Below are 22,467 nucleotides of genomic sequence, written 5' to 3'. Positions count from 1 at the left end.
TTTTCACCTTCGTGTATCTAAGCAGTTCTCGTCTAGGAATCCCCTTATTATCTGCTACATAGCTGCGTAGCGCAAGAACAACCTATGTGGCGGTTGGCGAGAAGCTCAGTCAGTGTGCCGTGAGGAGAGTAGTATTTCGTGTCTCGGTGTGAATGTTTTCAGCTCTCATAAGCTGTTTTGTTGGTATACACATTTATCTTGTGATTTATTGTTTTAATTCTACATGTAGCATTTCATATTTGTAGTCAACATGTTCAAAAGAATTGTAGATCTTCCGAGTGATGATATACGGGATATTCTCGAGCTCAGTGAGGAAGATAGTTGCAGTGATTCTAGTTTAAATAGTAATGGTGAAACTATCCCGCTATTAGATGCTCCAAGCACGAGTGCTTCCGTCGGAGTAGGCCTGTTGCCTAGATGCCGTGGACAGGTGTCGAGTTCGAGCTCTGATGAGAGTAGCGAGTCAGAAAGAGAGAGCGATTTGCCTCCTATTCCGCCTAATGACTGGGATGTAAGGGCATGTAGGAGAGCCCGATTTCCAGCTACATATCAAAGTGGAATTCAGGGCGAACTTTTAAATAAAAAAGAACCGGACGAAATATTTGAGCATTTCATTGACGATGAACTGTGCGAACTTATTGCAGAGCAAACTAATCTGTACGCTCAGCAGTCAATACAAGCTAGTATAGGAACAGCTAAGATGAAAAGGAGAAGCAGGGAGAGGGATTGGGTTCCTACTAACAAGGAAGAAATAAAACTTTTATTTGGGATCTTTCTTCTTCAGGGTATAATTCAAAAGCCGAAGCTATCTCATTATTTTTCACGTAATAGATTGTTTGCTACGCCCGTGTTTTACGAGACCATGTCCGAGAAACGTTTTTTCCTTCTACTGAAATTTTTACATTTCTCAGATAATGAGGCTTACGATCGGCAAGTATCCCCAAAACTCTACAAAGTGAAGCCAGTTCTAGACATTCTTGTATCAAAATTTAAAATGTCCTATTTACCAGATGATCGTCTATCAAATGACGAAAGTTTACTCCTTTGGAAAGGTCGCTTGGGGTGGAAAATGTATATTCCGAAGAAGAAAGCTCGTTTCGGGATGGAATCTTTTAAATTGTGTGAAGCTAAAACAGGATATGTGTGGAATATCCTGTGGTACACAGGCAAGGAAACTGAGCTAGTAAATGAGGTTTGTGGGGTAAATATTTCTCAGTATACCAAGCCCTCGAAAGTAGTGTTTGCTCTAGTCGAACCTCTTATAAATAAGGGATATCTCATAGCTCTAGACAATTATTACAGTAGCCCGGAACTCTTCGATCAGCTCAATGAGTTTCAGACAGACGCTGTCGGTACTGTAAAATCTAACAGAAAAAATCTTCCGAAGGACGTCATGGGGAAAAAGCTGAAAAAAGGGGAGGTGGCTTTTGCCTATAAAAACAAACTCATGGCCTTGAAGTGGAAAGACAAGAGAGAAGTCTGCATACTGAGTAGTATTCATAACGCGAAAATGCGCACTGTTCTAAACAAGAAAGGAGAAACCAAAGAGAAGCCGGTCGTATGTATTGAGTACAATGACTCAATGGGAGGGGTGGACTTATCGGACCAATGTATCGTGCCATACAGTATGGCGAGAAAAAGAATGAAGAAATATTACCACAAGAATTTTAAACACCTACTGGATATAACAGTGTTCAATGCTTTTGCGATATACAAGAAACACGGCGGTAAATTCACTCAGCTGGAGTTTCGTATTCAAATTGTTCAGAAACTATTTCAAAAGTATGCGAACGCTACCCCTAACGCAGCCTTGCCAATTCGATCAGTGAGACCCGCACCCGTTGACTTGTCAACTCGATTCTCGGGAAGGCATTTTCCAGATTTCAATCCAGCCTCGAAATCAAGACTGCACGCAAATAAGAGATGCGTTGTTTGCATGGCGAAAGGCCAGCGGCGGGACACTCAGTATTGTTGTGCAGTATGCAATGTCGCTTTGTGCCCCTCTCCTTGCTTCAGGCTATACCATACAGTTGAAGTATGAGCATTGCAAATATGCCAGCGAGTTTCAGGTTCCATACTCAGGGAATCTGAGAAGATCGTAGTCTACACTCGGTGACCGCTGTACATTCTGCGTGCCGGCAACTATCAGTCACCATCCTGAAATAGTTCTTTTCAATTTTCTCTCCAGTCATTTGTTATAGCTATTGAGTGTAAATAGTGTTGAACAGTGTAGTGTAATTTTGTGTAATGTGGTGACAAAATTGTGATGAATGAACTCATGGATTACTCGCTGCCCTCTTCAATGGCAAGTTATAGGCCTACGTGGTGAGTACATTTTTCTATTTTCTTTCAGGAAAATGTGATATTTGAGTAAATGTGTCTGTATTATTTGGAGTATATGATACTTTTGTTTGTTTGTGGGTTACGTATTTCAACGTTGAATTAATGTAAGCAACACAAATAATACTCCGAATCGAAGTAAATATGAAATGGCACATATGCAATTTTTGCACTGACACTGGATGAATTGAAAAATCGTTTTAATTGTAAATAATAGCGCAATTTACACCGCAACGTATAATTTTATGCTAATTTTAACATAATATAATATTTAAGCGGGTGTAGGTTTGCAAAAACTATTTCTTTTTTAAAGAAAAAATTTACTGAAAATGATTCCCCACTATGCAGGAAGTCCTCGTTTATGACCTCCCCACTTAACGGGTTAACACATTCACTGCAAGCTACCTGCTAGCCATCTAACAGTAACTGCCCAGGCATTTTGAATGGACACTTCAGAAGCTACCAATGTTTACATTTTAAACTTAAAAAAACTGCCCAAAATAAAAATCAGAAATTTTGATCATTTGCTAAGGGTAAGTTTTTGTAGAACTTAACTATGTGATATCTACATCACACGAGAGAAATAATTTACTAACATAATGAAGCTGCTTGTTTCTACACAAGTTGCTCAAAGACACAGTATACCAATTTAATCATGAAGAACAACAGTACTGTTGAACAATTTAAAAAAAAAGATCCACGTTAATAAATTAACCAAATGCATATTATTTGCTGGAGTGAATGTGATGCTGAACAATGGCAACACTTTCACCAATAATGCTTTCCACTAAAGAGCATAGATTTCTTTTATGTATGTCTAGTGATATCAAAATATTATTACCTGCAAACTGATGTATAGTTCCTCAGGCACCAAACAGAAGCCCATGGACAATGAAATTCTGACCATGGAAGTATGCATAATTTCTCCTTGAAGAAAGTAATGCAGCCTTCATATATATATATATAATTTATATTGTGAACATTCCCTGCTTGGTTGACAGCATTTGTTTCGTACTAACTGTAGGATCTATTGGAATTTTCTTGAAAGCTACAATGTCTATGAATCTGTTAGCTCCTGACTAATCTAAACTGTGAACCTCTTCCTTTTTGCTCAACAGATCAGTGAGTAAATGTTTTATTTTGTGGTGCCTCTGGTTGATTAGCAATGAACTGAAGGGACAGACCTGAGAATATGACTTGGTGTTGTGCATCTTTCACAAAGGGATGACCCATTCATTTCACTGCCATGAAATGCCATAAAGATTGCCAGTTTACACTGAGCTTCAGAAGGGCTGTCAATTCAGGTAAACTCAGATGGACATTCCCAAGTTAAAATGATAATAATTCGAGTACCTCCAGGAAGGGTGTGTTGTTCTGCACACAAGTTAGCTGGTTCAGCAAAAATAAAGAAAAAATTCACAATTCAAAAATATATCTACATATAGCATTATACTTCCAGTTAGGAATATATTTACACTTTCCTCCAGACCTATATTTTTGGGGAGCAAAAATACAGAGAGTCCTGATCAATAATTTGTTCAACAGTAATGACAAGAATACTACCTGCACATTCACGTCTCACAAAAAGTTCATTGTTGGACTCATTTTCACTGTCTGAGTGAATTTGATCATCCCTTGAATCCTCATTAGGTTATACACTGCATGACAAGGAACAACTGACAATTTCTCAGGAATAAGCAAACAATGGGAGTAAAAGGCAATGGAGAGGGCGGGACGTGTTATCTGCAAAGCCAGTGCACGAAAGCTCTGTATTCATTCGACAGTTCACGTAGTGCCGTGTTTGACGAAGTGTTGTTGAACGTATTTGTATAAAAGTCGATGTAGTATGGAAACAGGTACCTTAACTGTAAAAGGAATGGCTGCAAGACAACATTTCAGTGCATACAATCGTGGATGAGCAGTTGGATGTCTTGAAGCCAGTCAAAGTGTCACTACTGAGGCCACAGTAATGGGTATGGGTATAAAAAAAAGGCCACTGAAAGTGCTATGCAAAAGCATACTGGTGGTCGTAGAAGGACCACCACACCACAAGAGGATCGATATAGCCTTAGTGATGAAAAGGAACAGACAACTTACTACTCATCTGATAGCTGCAGACCTTGCAACCGCTACCGGTACATGTGTACCTCCCAGAACCATTTTGTGGTGATTAAATCAGGCTTGTTTGTATTCTCGGAAGCCTGTTAAATGCATCCCACATCAACCACGCCATTGTTGAAAAAGAGTTCGTTGGTGTAAGGAACATGCTGGTTGGGGTCAGCAACAGTGGTTCAGAGTGATGTTCTCCAACTAATGCCGCTTCACTGTGGCAAGTGATTCTGGCCACCAGTTAGTGTGGAGTGAGAGGGGAACAAGTTACACTTACACACCACAGAACGTTCATGAGTGTATCGGTATGACCTAGGCATTATAGTGTGGGCAGGCATTATGCATAATAGCTGAACACACTGCTATCTACCTTTGAGCGAAGTACCATTACAGCACAGAGATATTGCAGAAAGATTATTCTGGTCCACGTTTGTCTCTTTAGGGGTGCAGTAGGTCCCAACTTTCCGTTTATGGATGACAATGACTGCCCACATAGGACCACTGCTATATCAAACACACTGGAAAGTGAAAATATTGAATGTATGGAATGGCCTACATACTCCCTGGACTTTGTAAATCCTATACAGCATGCCTGGGATGCTCATGGTAGACATGTTTCTCAATGAATTCCCCCTCCCCAACCTGTGCAAGAACGGAAAACCGCCTTGAGAGAAGAGTGGGACATCCCCCAAAGGACTCCTCAACAGTTTAGTAGATAGAATAAATAACAAGTGTAAAATGTGCAAAGTGTCCGAGGAGGGTATGTACCTTACTGAGAGACTGAAATCGACCTTTCTTTTGTGAGTCTTAACTGTTTCAAACAAGAATATTATTTGTTGATTTCTTTATGTCTGTTATCCTACTTTCCCATCAGGTGAACTCGGTACCATTTTTCGTTATCAATATATATATATACACCACTACAATCTCTATTACATATGTACTGTGTTTCATGTCTTCCATCCTTGCCTGTGATTATTCCTTTCTAACAACGTCCCTGTTCCTTAGCACTGTATACCAATGATTTCTTCCAAAGACAACAGCCCATAAGCAAACTAATCACTTTTACTTCAAACACTGGATGCAATGTGTACCCTGCTATACAATAAATTTCACAGCACTGGTTGCAGACTACAGTGCTGCCAGAAGAAAGATCACTTTGGAGAAGTCATCTAAATGATTTAATTCATCCACGGTAGTCAAAGTAGTAAAAACTTGACAAATCTACTTACCACAGCCTCATCTTCAGCAAGGAACCCCTCAGATTTAGATCCCTGTAATTCTGCTTCATCGCACTCTTGCTTGATGTACACCTCACTGAAATGCGGTTCCTGTACAAAAAATAAAATTACAAGGTGACTGTCTTCAAAACGCTGAGCAATATAAGCAATAACATGAAACAGCATAACACTAAAATAATGAATTGCACATGTTACAATATTAATTTAGGTAAGAATATAAATAATTATTAAATTATTAAATGACCCATTTATTCAGCACATTTTCCTAGTTAGTAAGTTTCTCAGCTTCCATGCTTAGTTACATTTATTGGAAAAATGTTTTCAATCAACAGACTTCATTCATCATCATCTGGTTCCTTCTGTGCTAAGTACATAAGCAGCAAGCTTCCGCCAACAATTTTTGTTCAAAGCATAGCATAGCATTCTTTGAGTATAGGCTGACTGGTGAGCAAAGGATATGGTCGATTCAATATTCTGCCACAATATGTTGTAATTTCCTGCAGCCACTCTCTTGCAAAATTTCCTCACTGGTGACTTGGTCACGCCAAGTGACGTCTTGTAGAGAGGTACTGGTTTCTGCTAGCTATGCAATATTAAGGTAAGTAAGCTTGCTTGTGGTCATTCCACGAGATTCCAGCACTTGGTCCGTTCAGCGCCTTCTGCGTAATAAAATCGATGGTGAAGAGAAATGGAAAGAGTGATAAAATATAGCCTTGTCTGACCTCCGTATTGATGATGAAAAAGTTTGTTGTACTTCATTAACTTGTCCCTGTCCCCTCCCTTTCTGGTGCTCCCTCTTCCCACATTGAGCTGTTATTGTGTTTATCCTATTATATGCTATTGGGCCAAACATTAATTTGGTATGAAAACTCATGACAAAATAACTCTCAACTCTCGAGATGTAAGTGACCGAGCGAGTTGGCCATGCAATTAGAGTCGCACAGTTGTGAGATTGCATTTGGGAGATAGTGGGCATGAACTGCGCTGTCGGCAGCCCTGAAGATGGTTTTTCCATGGTTTCACATTTTGACACCAGGCAAATACGGGAGCTGTACCTTAATTAAGATCACAGCCACTTCCTACCCACTCATAGCCCTTTCCCTATCATTGCTATAAGACCTATCTATGCCGGTGCAACATAAAGCAAATTTGAAAAAAAAAAAAAAAAGTTAAAAAAAAAAGTAACAAGATGTAAGTGGCCTGGGATGAACTGCTTGGGACGAGAAGTCTCAATACTTCCATCTTTCTATATAGACTTGAATTATCCTCTGTGTGTCCCTCTCCAATGTATTTCAACATATACACTCTTGTTTCTGGTGAGCCATCCAGCGTTCGGCTGGCACTGATAAAGGTACCTTGGCTCACATGTGAAAATCATGAATTTTGATTTCCGAACCCTCATGGTGCACAATTAATTATTGATCCATTCACAAAAGAATAGAATTATGAGGCTAAAAATTAATATTTTCAAATAAGGTCTGTTGTGTGCTATTCAGGTTGCAGCAGGAAATGGGAACTCACTAGTGTAAACAATGGCCATTACTGGGTACTAACAATGCTTATTTTTGACAACGGGTGAGACTGTGAATTGTAATTTATCTAAAGAGCAACAATATTTAAAGGACAATGATCTCAGGCTCTGTTACATGAGGATAGCAAATTAGAATAATATAGTTATTATACATAATGCGCTTAGTATTTTTCATAATCCTACATATAGACAGAAAGGAATTCTTCCACTACACAACACATTCACATGATGCCCTGTACAAATTCTGAAGTGTGGTATTTCTCAAAACAACCAATGAAGCACAAAGGGGGGCTTGATGAAACACACAGCACAGAAGTAAGTGGCTTGCTTTCACTTAGAGCCACCCTTGCCGCGTTTTTGACAATTAATTTGCATCCATCCACATTTAGAACAACTGAGTTTTTTTACTTTTTGTCCTTTAACTGTGAAGAGTAACGCTTCTCTATGAGACTTACTTTGAGCGGGTTAGAGAAATGACGTCCCATCTTAGTCGATGAACTACTTTCAAACTCTTCACACAATCCATCAATTACAGTACAAACTGCTGGAACATGCGGTGAGTGAGTGAGTTACTTTGCATGATTTTACAAATTATATGAGATGCGACTATTCACGAATCGATAATAAAATGCAGAATTTCCTTTTTCCTTTTCACAATTTTGCTTTACATCACACCGACACAGATAGGTGTTATGACGACGGGATAGGAAAGGCCTAGGAGTGGGGAGGAAGTGGCCGTGGCCTTAATTAAGGTACAGCTCAAGCATTTTCCTGGTGTGAAAATGGCAAACCATGGAAAACCATCTTCAGGGCTGCGCCTGTAGGGTTCAAACCCACTATCTCCCGGATGCAAGCTCACAGCTGCGCTAACTCGCCTAGTAAATGCCAGATTATTTGGTGCCACTTTAGTCTTTCTGGGTAGGTTCACCAGCAGTGATCAATACAGTCAGCTCCACCCATGTACTTGTTGTAACTAATCTGCACATTGGGTCTAGAGAAGACACATTTTCCACTTTTGGTGTTTACTTGAACCTCAATAACTCTGGCATTTCCTACTGCAGACAACATGTTAACATGGATAATAACAACATCAGTGCCGAACACAAAGATCACAACAAAAATAATCTTCCATCTCCGTTAATGAAATGGAAAGGAAGAAAACCCATGATACTTCATCTTGGATTGGTTGCTGGTTTATTTCCTTCAATGACACGTTTCTATACATGCGGGTACACAATACAACAGAAGCTTCCCAAGAAACAGTTATCTTCCTATGTTTATGATTATTAAGCAGCCAATGAATGAATATTACTAATAGGTCTTAATATGTTTCCAATTTCCTGGAATATTAGAGTTCAGAAGTGGAGTGATGCCAATGAGGATGAAATATATGTTTTCTTTGCTCTTATAATGCTTATGAAAAGACTTAGAATATTGAAATTTTCAGAATCATCATCACGACGATCCTCCATTCCCCTTATAGCACTTCTCCACCTTCCTCTCTCCTTCCACCATTCCTCTTCCATCCATTTCACCCAGTCCAGGTTCCTTCTTCTTGCACTCCTCTTTACTGCATCAATCCACCTTGCTCTACATGTCCCTCTCACTCTCTTTTCCTCGAACTTCATCTCCATTAATCTGTTTTGGTATTATTTTCTCTCCCCATCCTCTTTACGTGACCAAACCATCTTAGTTTAGTCCTATCAATTCTCTCGTTTAAGCTTTCCATTCCGACTCCTTTCTCACATCTTCTTTTCTCAATCTGTCTTTGCTTGCATTATCCTTCTGGGTGTACGATTCAAATCGACAAACTTCGCATATTTGCTATGTCAGAGAGCAAGTCGCTGCCTGTTGGTGTGCGTCAAAGGAGGGAAGGAATGGGAGGGGAAGTGGGAGACAGAGGTGCAAATGCACAAGTTCCCCGTTCGTTTCGCATAGTCACTTCCCAGCCCCAGTAGGCAGAGTACAGAGAAGATGAACTTGTACCAAGAATACAGCCAGCTTTCTGGGTCATGCGCAATGTACTAAACCTCCTGAACAAAGTCCAAAGGTCACTACTACACCGTTGTGAACTGTGTATCAAAGGAGGGGGGCATATTGAACATCTACAGTAATCAAACCATTGGGCGTATTGTTTCCTTCATTCAGCATTCCATTCTATTTACAATGTTGTGAGTGAAGGAATACACAATCATGAGGCAGCAGCATTGCATCTTCCAGCATATGTTACATAATAAACTGCGACCAACAGACAAGAGGAGAAAAAATATGGAGTATTCCTTGACTAACAAATGTGTCTTAATTACAGTGTGTTCTTGTACTCTGTGTGCAGTTATGATTGTTTAATAAATGAGCTGCGGATATTGCCTGTAGGAGACAAGGACAACGCTGTGTGAGTCGAACAAGGAAACTTGTGCATATGCACGGAGCATTATCTCTGTCTCCTTCAACCCTACTTCCCCTCCCATGCCTTCTCTTCCCTGAAGCACAGCAGTGGTTTGTGCTCTGGCACAGCAAATATGGCGAGTTTGTCAATTTGAATTGTGCACCTGGAAACAACAAAGTAACCTCAGTTTCTCAAAAAGAAACTTTTTTTTTTGCTACTTGCTTTACGTCGCGCCAACACAGATATGTCTTATGGCGACGATAGGATAGGAAAGGCCTAGGAAGTGGAAGGAAGTGGCCATGGCCTTAATTAAGGTACAGCCCCAACATTTGACTGGTGTGAAAATGGGATACCACGGAAAACCATCTTCAGGGCTGCTGACAGTGGGACTCGAACCCACTATCTCACGATTACTGGATACTGGCTGCACTTAAGCAACTGCAGCTATCGAGCTCAGTAAGAGACATTTTCACCAATCCAACTGCACCATCTTTCTTAACATAATACGAAGAGCATCCCTGATTATTTTTATTGGTATAGTTCTGATACCAAACCAAACTAAACCCCATAGCACTACAGCCCTTGAAGGGCCTTGGCCTACTAAGCGACCGCTGCTCAGCCCGAAGGCCTGCAGATTATGAGGTGTCGTGTGGTCAGCACAACGAATCCTCTCGGCCGTTTTTCTTGGCTTTCTAGACTGGGGCCGCTATCTCACCGGCAGATAGCTCCTCAATTCTAATCACATAGGCTGAGTGGACCTCGAACCAGCCCTCAGGTCCAGGTAAAAATCCCTGACCTGGCCAGGAATCGAATCCAGGCCATATGGGTAAGAGGCAGGCACACTACCCTTACACCACGGGGCCGGCATAGTTCTGATACACTCTGTATAAAATCACCTGTAATAGGAATGTATGAACTCTGCACCAATTTTACTGCACCATAGATCTCGACATAACACGAAGAGCATCCCTGAATTTTTTGTTGGTATTCTACCTCTCTTACATGTAACTCAAGGTAAGACTTCTACGATTTCATGTCTTAAATTGTGTAGTTTACCTATGCAACTGTTACTGAATTTATATCTTGAAATGATTCTGATTATGCAATATCTTTCCTAGAATACATCTAAGAGAACTTTTCAAATATATTTAGAAGCGATTGAGCATGACTGCATAAAATAAATGACCTACCTCTAAAGGATCTTCTTCTATTTCTGTCACGAATTCGGGCTCACATTTGATGTACGTGATGTCATCTGCAGAAGATATGGAACTCATCTGCAACCAAGAATAGAAAACTATAGTATAATTAACAAAACAACACTCTGCTGGTAGAAGTTCACTTACAGTCATGTACTTGCACCTCAAAAGCATACTACGGCAGGCACCAAAGTCAATACTCTCTTGTGGGAGACGAAAATTCTACCAACTTTTGAAAGAAATGCTGTTAAGTTCATTTATTACCAATGGTTTACACTGACTGACAGAGCAAATGCAACACCAAGAAGGAGTGGTCAGAACTTTATGCCAATTGCAGGGTAGACTGACGTCACTGAGGTATGCTCATGATGTGAAATGCGCCGCTGTGCTGCGCACGTAGCGAACACGAACGATAAATGGGACACGGCGTTGGCGAATGGCCCACTTCGTACCGTAATTTCTCAGCCGACAGTCATTGTAGAATGTGTTGTCGTGTGCCACAGGACACGTGTATAGCTAAGAATGCCAGGCCGCCATCAACGGAGGCATTTCCAGCAGACAGACGACTTTACGAGGGGTATGGTGATCGGGCTGAGAAGGGCAGGTTGGTCGCTTCGTCAAATCACAGCCGATACCCATAGGGATGTGTCCACGGTGCAGCGCCTGTGGCGAAGATGGTTGGTGCAGGGACATGTGGCACGTGCGAGGGGTCCAGGCGCAGCCCGAGTGACGTCAGCACGCGAGGATCGGCGCATCCGCCGCCAAGCGGTGGCAGCCCCGCACGCCACGTCAACCGCCATTCTTCAGCATGTGCAAGACACCCTGGTTGTTCCAATATTGACCAGAACAATTTCCCGTCGATTGGTTGAAGGAGGCCTGCACTCCCGGCGTCCCCTCAGAAGACTACCATTGACTCCACAGCATAGACGTGCACGCCTGGCATGGTGCCGGGCTAGAGCGACTTGGATGAGGGAATGGCGGAACGTCGTGTTCTCCGATGAGTCACGCTTCTGTTCTGTCAGTGATAGTCACCGCAGACGAGTGTGGCGTCGGCGTGGAGAAAGGTCAAATCCGGCAGTAACTATGGAGCGCCCTACCGCTAGACAACGCGGCATCATGGTTTGGGGCGCTATTGCGTATGATTCCACGTCACCTCTAGTGCGTATTCAAGGCACGTTAAATGCCCACCGCTACGTGTAGCATGTGCTGCGGCCGGTGGCACTCCCGTACCTTCAGGGGCTGCCCAATGCTCTGTTTCAGCAGGATAATGCCCGCCCACACACTGCTCGCATCTCCCAACAGGCTCTACGAGGTGAACAGATGCTTCCGTGGCCAGCGTACTCTCCGGATCTCTCACCAATCGAACACGTGTGGGATCTCATTGGACGCCGTTTGCAAACTCTGCCCCAGCCTCGTACAGACGACCAACTGTGGCAAATCGTTGACAGAGAATGGAGAACCATCCCTCAGGACACCATCCGCACTCTTATTGACTCTGTACCTCGACGTGTTTCTGCGTGCATCACCACTCGCGGTGGTCCTACATCCTACTGAGTCGATGCCGTGCGCATTGTGTAACCTGCATATCGGTTTGAAATAAACATCAATTATTCTTCCGTGCCGACTCTGTTTTTTCCCCAACTTTCATCCCTTTCGAACCACTCCTCCTTGGTGTTGCATTTGCTCTCTCAGTCAGTGTATTTTCAGCTTGCACGGCGCAAGGTGTTAGACAGTCTTCTTCTTCTTTTCTAGCCTAATTCAATCCACTGCTGGATATAGGCCTCTTCCATTTGCTTCCATTGTCTTTGGTCTTGAGCCACTTGGAACCAGCCTGTTCCAGCCAACCGCTTTATGTCATCGAGCCATCTCTTCTGGGGTCTTCCAATGCCTTCCTTGTGTTCCCATGGTCTCCAGTGAATAATCCTAAAGGTCCACCTGTTCTAGTCTTGTTAGACTGTATCTGTGTTAATTTATCATCACTCGTTCAGGAGTTCTTATTGTCCCATAACTGGTGATGACAGTTACCTAGGTAAGTATCTGTACTGAAATATGGGAGAGATGCTACACTAATAATACCAGCTAAGACAGCAATCCATCACGCCGATACTTTGGAACAAAGAAAACCTGTTTCATGATGTTTAAACACAAAAGTAAAGGTACTATTTAGGGCAGGTTGGTGGGTCCCCAGCAGAGGCACCCAACAATTCTACCTCTCTTATACATGTAATTCAAGGTAAGACTTCTATAATTTCAAGTCTTAAATTGTGTAGTTTACCTATGGAACCTTTGCTGAATTTATAACTTTCAGATTGGCTCATTCAAAAGTATCAGCATTCCTTGAATATATTTCTATTTTTATTTATTTATTTATTTATTTATTTATTTATTTATTTATTTATTTATTTATTTATTTACAAAACTGTGTCCCAATGGAGGTAGCCCCAAAGGACTCAAGTATATCCATAAGACAGCAATAATCAACATCAAAATTATATTAAAAATATATTATAATAATATGATATAAATTTTCAAACAACACCTAGAAGTGTGAATTTAGATGATGATTCAGAATTTGATAACTCTTCTTTAGGACTATGGAGACTACATCATCTTGTACAGAAGTTGGAACATCATTTTTTTTTCAAAATTACTAAAAAAAGCGGGGTATAACACCTCGAGCTCCTATCAGTAGGCCTATTACATCAATGCATTTGAGCTTATGCCTGTCTTTGAAATAATTAACTGTAGGTTCCTACATATATATTTTTTTTTGTCCATCTCCTCAGTTTGTTGAAGATCAACCTCATATTGGACAGAAGGGTCAATAATTATACCATGCCTAGAGGTATTAGAATATGCAATAATATCAACTCTTCTAGTAGACCCATCTGAGGAAAAACATAGGATTTCTTTATGCACTTGCCACCCTTTCCACCGCGAAGCCTTAGTGATCTTACACCTCACCATGTAATGCCATGCATTACATAGTAATGTTCCTCTATCACGCAATCGTAAGATATGTCCAAAGTGATTCGTTCTCGGCGCAGTGTCTGCATCGGGTAACGTCTAAGTAACTGCCTGGAATGGTCCAGACAGCTGTTTCATTTGCGTTCATTTTAAGGCAGGTGATCCATTTGGATGTGGATAATCCAGCTTTGTTATAAATCTACTTGTGAGAGTCAGATACATTTGCCAATACTTCAACACCCGTACCTCCATCCAGGTAATGTCTTTTAAGTTTCAAGTTCGTGAGTCCTTAGATCTTAACGACGCTTCTTAAGTTATATTTTCAATAAAACTACAGGTTGAGGAAGACTTAAGATATTTACACGAAGGTTAGAGTTCTTCCTGAAGTGGGCGTAAGATATGTGGATTACTTTTTTAAATGAAGGAAATACATGTTAGTGTTGTAAAAAGGCTTCCCATGGAGCTCAAATTAATCCAAGGCCTCTTACATTCCTGTTACAATACAGCATACTATTGGGAATATTAGCAGGAAACAATAAAATTTCTTTGGCAGAGCTTTGAATTGAATTAATTTACCAACGTCCTCCAAGAACAATTGTGACAAGTGATGTAATGAGATTTGATTAGTTACTTTAATATTGATATATCATTTCTTTTCTACACTCACATGCTCCTTAATTTTGACTTGATTTTTGTTTGCACCTCTCTGAGCCAGTCAGACAGTTTCTTTCACAATTGATGCATTTTGCAAAGTTTATGTACACTCCTCAGTTTTGTGATTTAGTGAATATTTGCCACAACATTGCACTTTTATTTGGCAGTTTGGTGTGATATGTCCATACTGTTGAATTTTTCTTTTTTACAAATTATAGGGGTAAAATATATATGCTTGAACTTCCAAATAGTCACGCAAAATCAAAACATGCTGTGGTAATTGTTGAGCTTTGAAAGTTATCTTAGAAAATATTCCATTTTACCCTCCACATTCTCCTCCCTATTCATACTTTGGATGAGTGTAATGTCTGGGATTTTCTTCTTGTAAAATGTCTGCCCTAGAGCCATTGGATGTAAGTGTCCAATCTAATTACCATTCAGACCTTCAATAAGGACCATGAAAGCATGACTTAGTGAATAATTTGTTTTTGTTGCCACCGCCACTAAAATTGCTCACAGTCTGAGTAAAACCAAGGACAAATTGTCCCCACTTTTACATCCTGGGGTATACGAAATTCCCTGTACTTGCGGTAAGGTATACATTGGCCAAACATGCCGGTCCATTGGTACCCGTATCAAAGAACACAAACGTAATATTAGTCTCAACCAACCAGACAATTCGGCAATAGCTGAGCACACTCTGTCGTCGGGTCATGACGTCATGTTCCAAGATGCTCGAGCTCTTACCCACACTAGACACTACAGGTCCAAGATTATACAGGAAGCTGTGGAAATACGTAGAAATCCTAACAATTTCAACAGGGACACCGGCTATCAATTAAGTAATATATGGTTGTCAGCCATTAAGAATGTACATAGGTAGTTCCCTTCCATGTCCTTTCACTATTGTTATTTCGCCTCAGTGTTTTCCAAATTCGTACGCTCCTCATCGCCAGATGTTTCATTTCAGGCTTGAGTCTATGTCATACACCTGTCAATGTCATACGTTACGTACACACGTTATGTGAACCACTTAGATTAATTCTGATGGTTCGGTTAGCTTCCACTTCGAACGCTAGCATTGGGTCACATTCTGGGAGCCATCTGGTGGTGAATGAATGTACTATTTCCACTTCTATTAACATCTAAATTTTAAAGAGTCATTGTTTAAGAAGCCTTTCTCATAGACAGTCGAGATTACTTCTGAGGACGCAGAGCACAGTTCTCTGTGAAACGTAAAGAATTTCACCTTATTTTCTTGACACGGCATAAGCCCAAAAGCCTATACAGTACCATGTCTATAACTTTCTTTGTTTCTCTCTCAATATTTACAAAAACCAAAGGTAGTGAAGCAGTTGCAAATTTTATAACATTGATCAACATAACTGAAGCATTAGTTGATATAATTAACATACCTTCCATGGGAAGTTCCTCCATGGTACTGCTCCCAATATCCTTATTATCTAGAAGTCTGTCTACCGGAAATCTGCAGCTACCAAATGATATCCTAAATCAGTTATTTAACCCGTAGAGAGCCAGACAACGATATATCGTTTCGTATATACGCGTAAAGTGCCAACCACGATATATCGTTGTTTGGATAGCGCGCAATTCTATACGAGTTAGTACAACTTGGGCCGTCAGATTGCAACATCTTATGTGTCAAGTCCATAGAGAATTGTCATTAGATTTTAACTACGCCGCTAGATAGTGCGTAAATTCTTTCGCTATCATGTACTGAATTTCTAAAATCCGTGTTCATCTACGACGTATGATCTCCATGCCGCGTGATTAAAATGGTGACTAGCGGGAGAAGTTATTTTGTTAACAATGACGAACTGGCTGTATATCTTAATAATTTTTAGTGAAGAATAGGATGATGAAGACTCTGATGAGGAATTTATTCCTCCAACAAGTGAGGAAGGGGAAAGTGAAAGTGTTATTGGGAGTGATAATGCCGCGTTCTCTGTAAACACTCAACCACATGCTCATTGTCCGAGTGTAAACATTGAAAATGGTAATGACCGTCTGAGTGACAGTACTGATGAAGATGACGGCTGTAACAATATCCAACAGCAACAATTTCCTGTTTTCCGTGAAATTCAATTTGGTCAAGATGCAAAATACCAACCCTAACCTGATTATTATGTTACTCCTGGCCCGAGACACGCCTCTTCGTCAGACGCAAACCTATAGCGTATTTTAATTTTATTTTTCACGTCTCAATTATTGAATCTCATAACTACAGAGACAAGCAGATATGAGAAATCATGTCTTGTCACCACATGCCAGAGCACAGCAGTGGCGCCTGGTTACATTGACTGAAAGGAAGGCTTTCATTGCTGTTTTGTTGGAAATGGGTATAACTACAAGGCCCAGCATATTTTCTTATTGGATCAAAAACTCCCGTTATAATCCATGGTTTGGAAATATGTTCTCAAGAAACAGATTCCAATTGATCTTGAGATTCTTTCATCTTGTGAACAATGATAATGTGTCACCATCTGGTCACCCTGACTACAACCCATACGCCAGGTTCGATCCCATTGTTGAACATGCCAATTGTATATTATGATACCATTGTACATAACTCTTAAACTACTGAAGATAAAAATGTAAAATTTTACATGTTTATTCATATAAAATAGGACATTTCAAAGAAGTCATCAATATTTATCGTTGAGTTAAATTTTCTCTTTTTTTTCTGTTTTGTTTCTGATTTTTAATTTTTGGTGTTTTAAAATTGTTTGGAAAATCTTTTTTTTTCAAAGTACCCAGGAGCATTTTAGTGCTGTAATTTAGTTCAGCGGTAAGAATGTTTTCTTGTTAACGTTTAGTAAAAATTTCAAGTCATAGTTATGATATTTATGAACTATATAGTCCAGAGAGTGAGAACCTGCAAAATTCTCTAAATCTGTCTGGCACACTTGGCATAGTGTGAGCAACCGGGCCAGGCACTAAGAGGGTTAAGCACTATCGCTACTAATGAACAAACAAAATTGAAATAATATTAACCCTATAATACTAACATACGTAAAAAACACACTGCTCCTTCCCACGTTACCCCCAACAGACTACCTCAGTGCAGTGCTTCCACTGATCAATCTGGATGATGTCATCATAGTATTTAGATGCATGTGTGAGGAGCGAATGCCGGGAGAGTTAATTTTCAGTAAGTCACTGCGCTTTTTTATGTATTATAAGTATTAACACATTATTGTTGGTATGTAAAACTTATGTATCATTAGTATGTAACAGGTACTTGGATATTGTCATAGGAGGTACATTGCTCATTCCAGATGGTTGCTTTATAGTTATTAGTCATGTGACGTTTCAGGACATGTTGGATTAATGAAAATTAAATAGGAGTAGTTCATTCCCTGTATTCTTGATGAGCTGGATGAAAATGAAAGCAGGGAAGACAACCATTTAGAAACTAAATCTGAGTACAAAGACTCTTTGATCATGATCCAAACTATTCACCCAAAAAGGAACTAGGAGGAGAATAACAGAAGCGAGTACTTCAAGCAGCTAAGCTTAAGCCTCTCAACCTCTAGAGGACGAGTTTGGCAGTCACAGCGAGAGAACACACATGTTTCCCGCTGACTCACTCTCCACAGATTATCTGTACTTTCCAAGTACTAGTCAGGCATGTGTACTTGTTAATACATTCCTGAAAGAGTTTTGTCTACAGTGTGGACTTTCAGCGCACACTATCAGCATAGACTGAAGCACTTCTCAGTGCTCATATTCTCTTTCAGAAGGACCAGGATGACTACAGTGGACAAGACGGTTACAGGGACCAGTGTGACCCCCCTGATGGCTTTGAGTTCCGGGAGCGACCCCAGAGAACCAGGCTCTCCTCATGTACTACAGGAACGGGTGCAACACGTTCATAGAAAGGGACATAGTCCTGTATATGATGTGCAAACCCTCTACCGGCGTACCAAAGGTGTCCCCTTCTTGGCATATGGAGAGCTTTCTCCTGGGAGGCCTCATTGTCCGGCACCACAGTGAGGAGTATCTGGAAAGCATGGCGAAGGACCTTTCCGTCCAGTTCTAGGTTGTCCGACTACCAGTGAGGGACAGCACACAAGGGGTGAACGCCAGCACCCTCAGGATGGAGACCAGCAAAACTGCCACCCAGACAGCCAGGAAGGACAAATGGCTGAGGAATAAGGCGCTTAATACCGATTTAGTACTTTTGTCCAAGCTGGAGGCCAGCGACACCTCCACGGAGGTGCAGCACGCCGCCCCCTGCTGCCACGACTGTGCGACCCAGGCCGAGTGGCTCAGCTCTGCGAAGTGGACGCAGACCGCTCACCCAAGGGCCACCTCTGCAAGATGGATGACAACCAAGTCCTACCAGGAAGGGCCTACTACCAGGGCACAATCCAGGAAGAAGCTCCCGATGGCAGACAGCAGTAGAGGAGGATGCCCCCTGGTGTTCGGAGGCTGCTACACAGGCCCGGCCTCCCAGCGAGTGTCATATTGCAGACATCGATCTGCGGCCCACAGGACAGGGAATGCAATCAGGTGTCGGCAGCGACTGATGCCGTTGCTGCCGGCACCCAGCAGGAGGAGAAACCAGCGCTGCAGAAGGACCACCTGCTACCGTAGGGTCACCAGGCAGGGAGGAGGGCCATCAGGATGAGACCTCATCTCCAGACAGGAAGCAGGTACCGCCCCTGCACCAGGAAGAATAAGTCGCCAGCTCACCAAGAGAGGGCTGCCCAGCAGCAACCCAGGATTGCTCCCAGGACAGCAGTCAACCCAGGAGCCAATCAGGAGAGGACCTCAATGGGTAGCCGCAGTCAGGTGAGACCAAAACGCACCCCCTTGAAGGCTCTTACAGTGTTTCCGCTGCCTGACGGGGGGCCACCGTCAGGATGGGTGTGGGCTCTTAGTGAGGTGCAACTGTCGTGGAGGTGATCATCACTACACGACCTGCGCGGCACTTAAGGAGACGCCAGTGTGCGCCAACTGCACAGGGGGCTACCCGGCCTCTCATTGCAGTTGCCCTGTTTACCGGGCCGTGGCACATGCAGAGAGGAAGGAGGCCCAGCGTCATGTCCCACCCCATCCAGGAGGCCCCCATCTTGGCGGGCTTGACTTCATTCTCCGGGATCGGAGACTGGGTACGAGGGACCCCGAGAGGGCAGAGCAGTGCAGCAGGCCCTAGTGGCTATTGGCGCATGGCTCTACAACCAGCACAGCCCACGCTAGTCACAGCAGTGCCCAGATGGACTGATCCCTTGATAACTGAACTGGTGAGATTATGGATCATGGTTGGTGCATGATACCTTTTCTCAATTAACACAAACACCTGGACCTATCCAGAAACCACATCCTTGCATGTGCTATCAAAATATGTCAGGTTTTTCATGTAGGCTCTTTCTTTTCCCTGTGTACGTGGTTTTCCTTGACCCTTAATACCACGCCTCAACACCACCTACCCAACGCAAACTCTGGCCTTGGTAGCATGTCTGACATGGGAACAGGCAGATACTCCTTGTATCACTTCCCACTTCTCCCTGCTATCTCTTTTCTTCTTAGAAATTAATAGGATGTCAGAGGCAATGTAGATTAGTCATGATTGCCATTCGGGGGGAGTGGCTTCGCCCCACTGAAAAATACTCTCAACCTTTAGAATAGCTTTTTGTTCACTTTGAAGTGGATAAACTCTTTGGTATGGATGGACATACATGGAAAACAACTGGGCCAAACACAGGAAAATACCCAAGAAAGAATATACTTCATATCAGACTAGAACCTTCGATGAATGTAGAAGCTGATCCACTTAGATGTTTTGAATTATTCTTTACTAACAACATAATGCAAACTATACTTCGTAATTCTTAAATAATATATTAGTTCTGGCAATAATGTGGAGTGCTTACTGTTTTAGTGTGGATATGGACATAGACGTAAATTTTACGTACATTAGTATTCTAGGGTTAGCTGCCTCTGTGGATCAGTGGCAGAGTGTTGGCCTCCGGATCCCACGATAGTGGGTTCAAACCCTGCAGAGGTAGTCGGATTTTTGAAGGGCAGAAGAAAGTCCATTCGACACTCCATGTCATATGATGTCGGCATGTAAAAGATCTCTGGTGACACATTTGGTGTTTACCTGACAAAATTCATTAAAATCTCAGACACAGACGCCCAAGAGAGATTCGGTTTACTCTGCCATCTAGTATGCCTACAGTTAAACGGAATATCAAAACTGATGAGCAGACAGCCAGATAGCTTCAAATTGAAATGTCTGCACACGGTAGCTGAGGCCATATGATTATTATTATTATTATTATTATTATTATTATTATTATTATTATTATTATGGGTTATGAAAATAATACTATTAAAACTACATCCACACCTGACACAAACTATAGTATGAGAATACTACTTCCATATAACAGCACATGATATTCCTTGTATTTAAAGCAGACAAGAAATGATGATGATGATGATGATGCTTGTTGTTTAAAGGGGCCTAACATCGAAGGTCATCGGCCCCAACAAGAAATGAGATACAGTCTATATATCAAAAAAGAAAGAAAGTAATTCTCTTAACTGAGTTATCCAGTACTGTCACAGCAAAATTTCCTTCTGCTCTCTTAAAATTTCCCACTGAAATACAAAAGGTGTGATAGAGGTCAGAATGAAAAGATTTAGAAAAGGAGGGCATGCCTCCTTAAAAGAGGTCAGATAGTAATCGCCGTACAATAAATGATGAACTCTATATAGCAGTTTCTAACAATACAAACACCACAGCCCTATATAAAAATCATCCTACTTGGTTCTACTTGACAGGTTCCCCCACTCTCAAGTAAATATACTGCTCTTTCTACCAGACCTTTCATATAAAACTTCAGGAACATCTCGTTTACACTACTTTTCGTTAAATACCTCGAAAAATATCAATGAATGCAATGCTCTGTCATCTTACGAAACTGAAGTTCATATACCTAACCTCCTTTTTTTATAAATAGAACGCCGGGCTGAGTGGCTCAGACGGTTAAGGCGCTGGCCTTCTAACCCCAACTTGGCAGGTTCGATCCTGGCTCAGTCCGGTGGTATTTGAAGGTGCTCAAATACGACAGCCCCGTGTCGATAGATTTACTGGCACGTAAAAGAACTCCTGCGGGACTAAAATTCCGGCACCTCGGCGTCTCCGAAGACCTTAAAAAGTAGTTAGTGGGACGTGAAACAAATAACATTATTATAATAAATAGAATGTTAACAAAATGATATTACATACCCTTTACTATTCTTACTAGGAAGAATTGTTAGACCGCTTTTGACATTCTACAAACAAAATATTAAGTGGGTCAAACTACTTTTTCCTGTCCACGTTCTTTCGTTAACTTTCTAAGGCCAGGTATTGTTTACATATCGCACACTTCAACATAAAAACCCATAGTTTCCAAATCTCTCTCACCGCCGTGGGAGGCAGAGAACATTAATATTTGATTATACATGACCTTACTATAGACGAAAGAAAATCTACATAAGCATAACGCACACAAAAACACAAAATATTAAGCATTCTCAATTATAAACGAAAATCGGGAAGTAATTAATAGGCCTATTTACATAAGTAAAGAATCGGAGGCTAACAGTATCGGATGAGGGTAATGATGACCGCGATTAACACTTACCTCCAAAGGTTACAATGTTCTCTGGACTACAGGACTTGGTTAAATCATTTACATATCATTTAACGCTATCGGCAGCTGAGGAATAAAAATAATAACTGAAATCACACTTAACTGAAATAAATATTTCAGAATTCTGTGACAATCACTACGAAAGTGAAACTGCACTTTACTTTGACAGCGAAATATCTTTTGTTACGGTATTTGATTGATTCCTGTCAATATCTACAGCTGTGATGCGGTGCTTAATATGGCAATGCAGTATGGCAGTCCATGTTCGAATATCTCTTCATAGGTGTGGTGCAGGAGCGAAGATCGGTGAAATTTACTATCTATATTATATAAAATAAGAGTTTTGTCTGTACATTGCTCAGAATTT

At 41.4% G+C, this 22,467-nt stretch overlaps 1 protein-coding gene across 2 annotated transcripts in view; it reads right to left on the bottom strand.

Annotated features, from left to right (window-relative positions):
* LOC136885315 (zinc finger protein OZF) overlaps positions 1 to 22,222 on the bottom strand; it is a 38,248-nt gene extending 16,026 nt beyond the window's left edge. The window contains exons 1-3 of one of the 2 annotated variants that reach the window (XM_067157828.2): positions 22,092 to 22,222; positions 10,798 to 10,884; positions 5,682 to 5,780 (exon numbers count right to left, since the gene is read on the bottom strand). In XM_067157828.2, coding sequence (XP_067013929.2) covers positions 5,682 to 5,780; positions 10,798 to 10,884 — 186 coding nt within the window. In that variant the 5' untranslated portion in view covers positions 22,092 to 22,222. Of the gene's footprint in view, positions 1 to 5,681; positions 5,781 to 10,797; positions 10,885 to 21,691; positions 21,792 to 22,091 lie in introns of those variants that run through there. The other variant, XM_067157827.2, reaches the window with a different exon arrangement.
* Positions 22,223 to 22,467: the final 245 nt, after the last annotated feature.

The sequence above is a fragment of the Anabrus simplex genome, chromosome 14, assembly GCF_040414725.1.
Source record: "Anabrus simplex isolate iqAnaSimp1 chromosome 14, ASM4041472v1, whole genome shotgun sequence".
NCBI lineage: Eukaryota > Metazoa > Arthropoda > Insecta > Orthoptera > Tettigoniidae > Anabrus > Anabrus simplex.
This window is presented reverse-complemented; position numbering and strand designations above follow the sequence as displayed.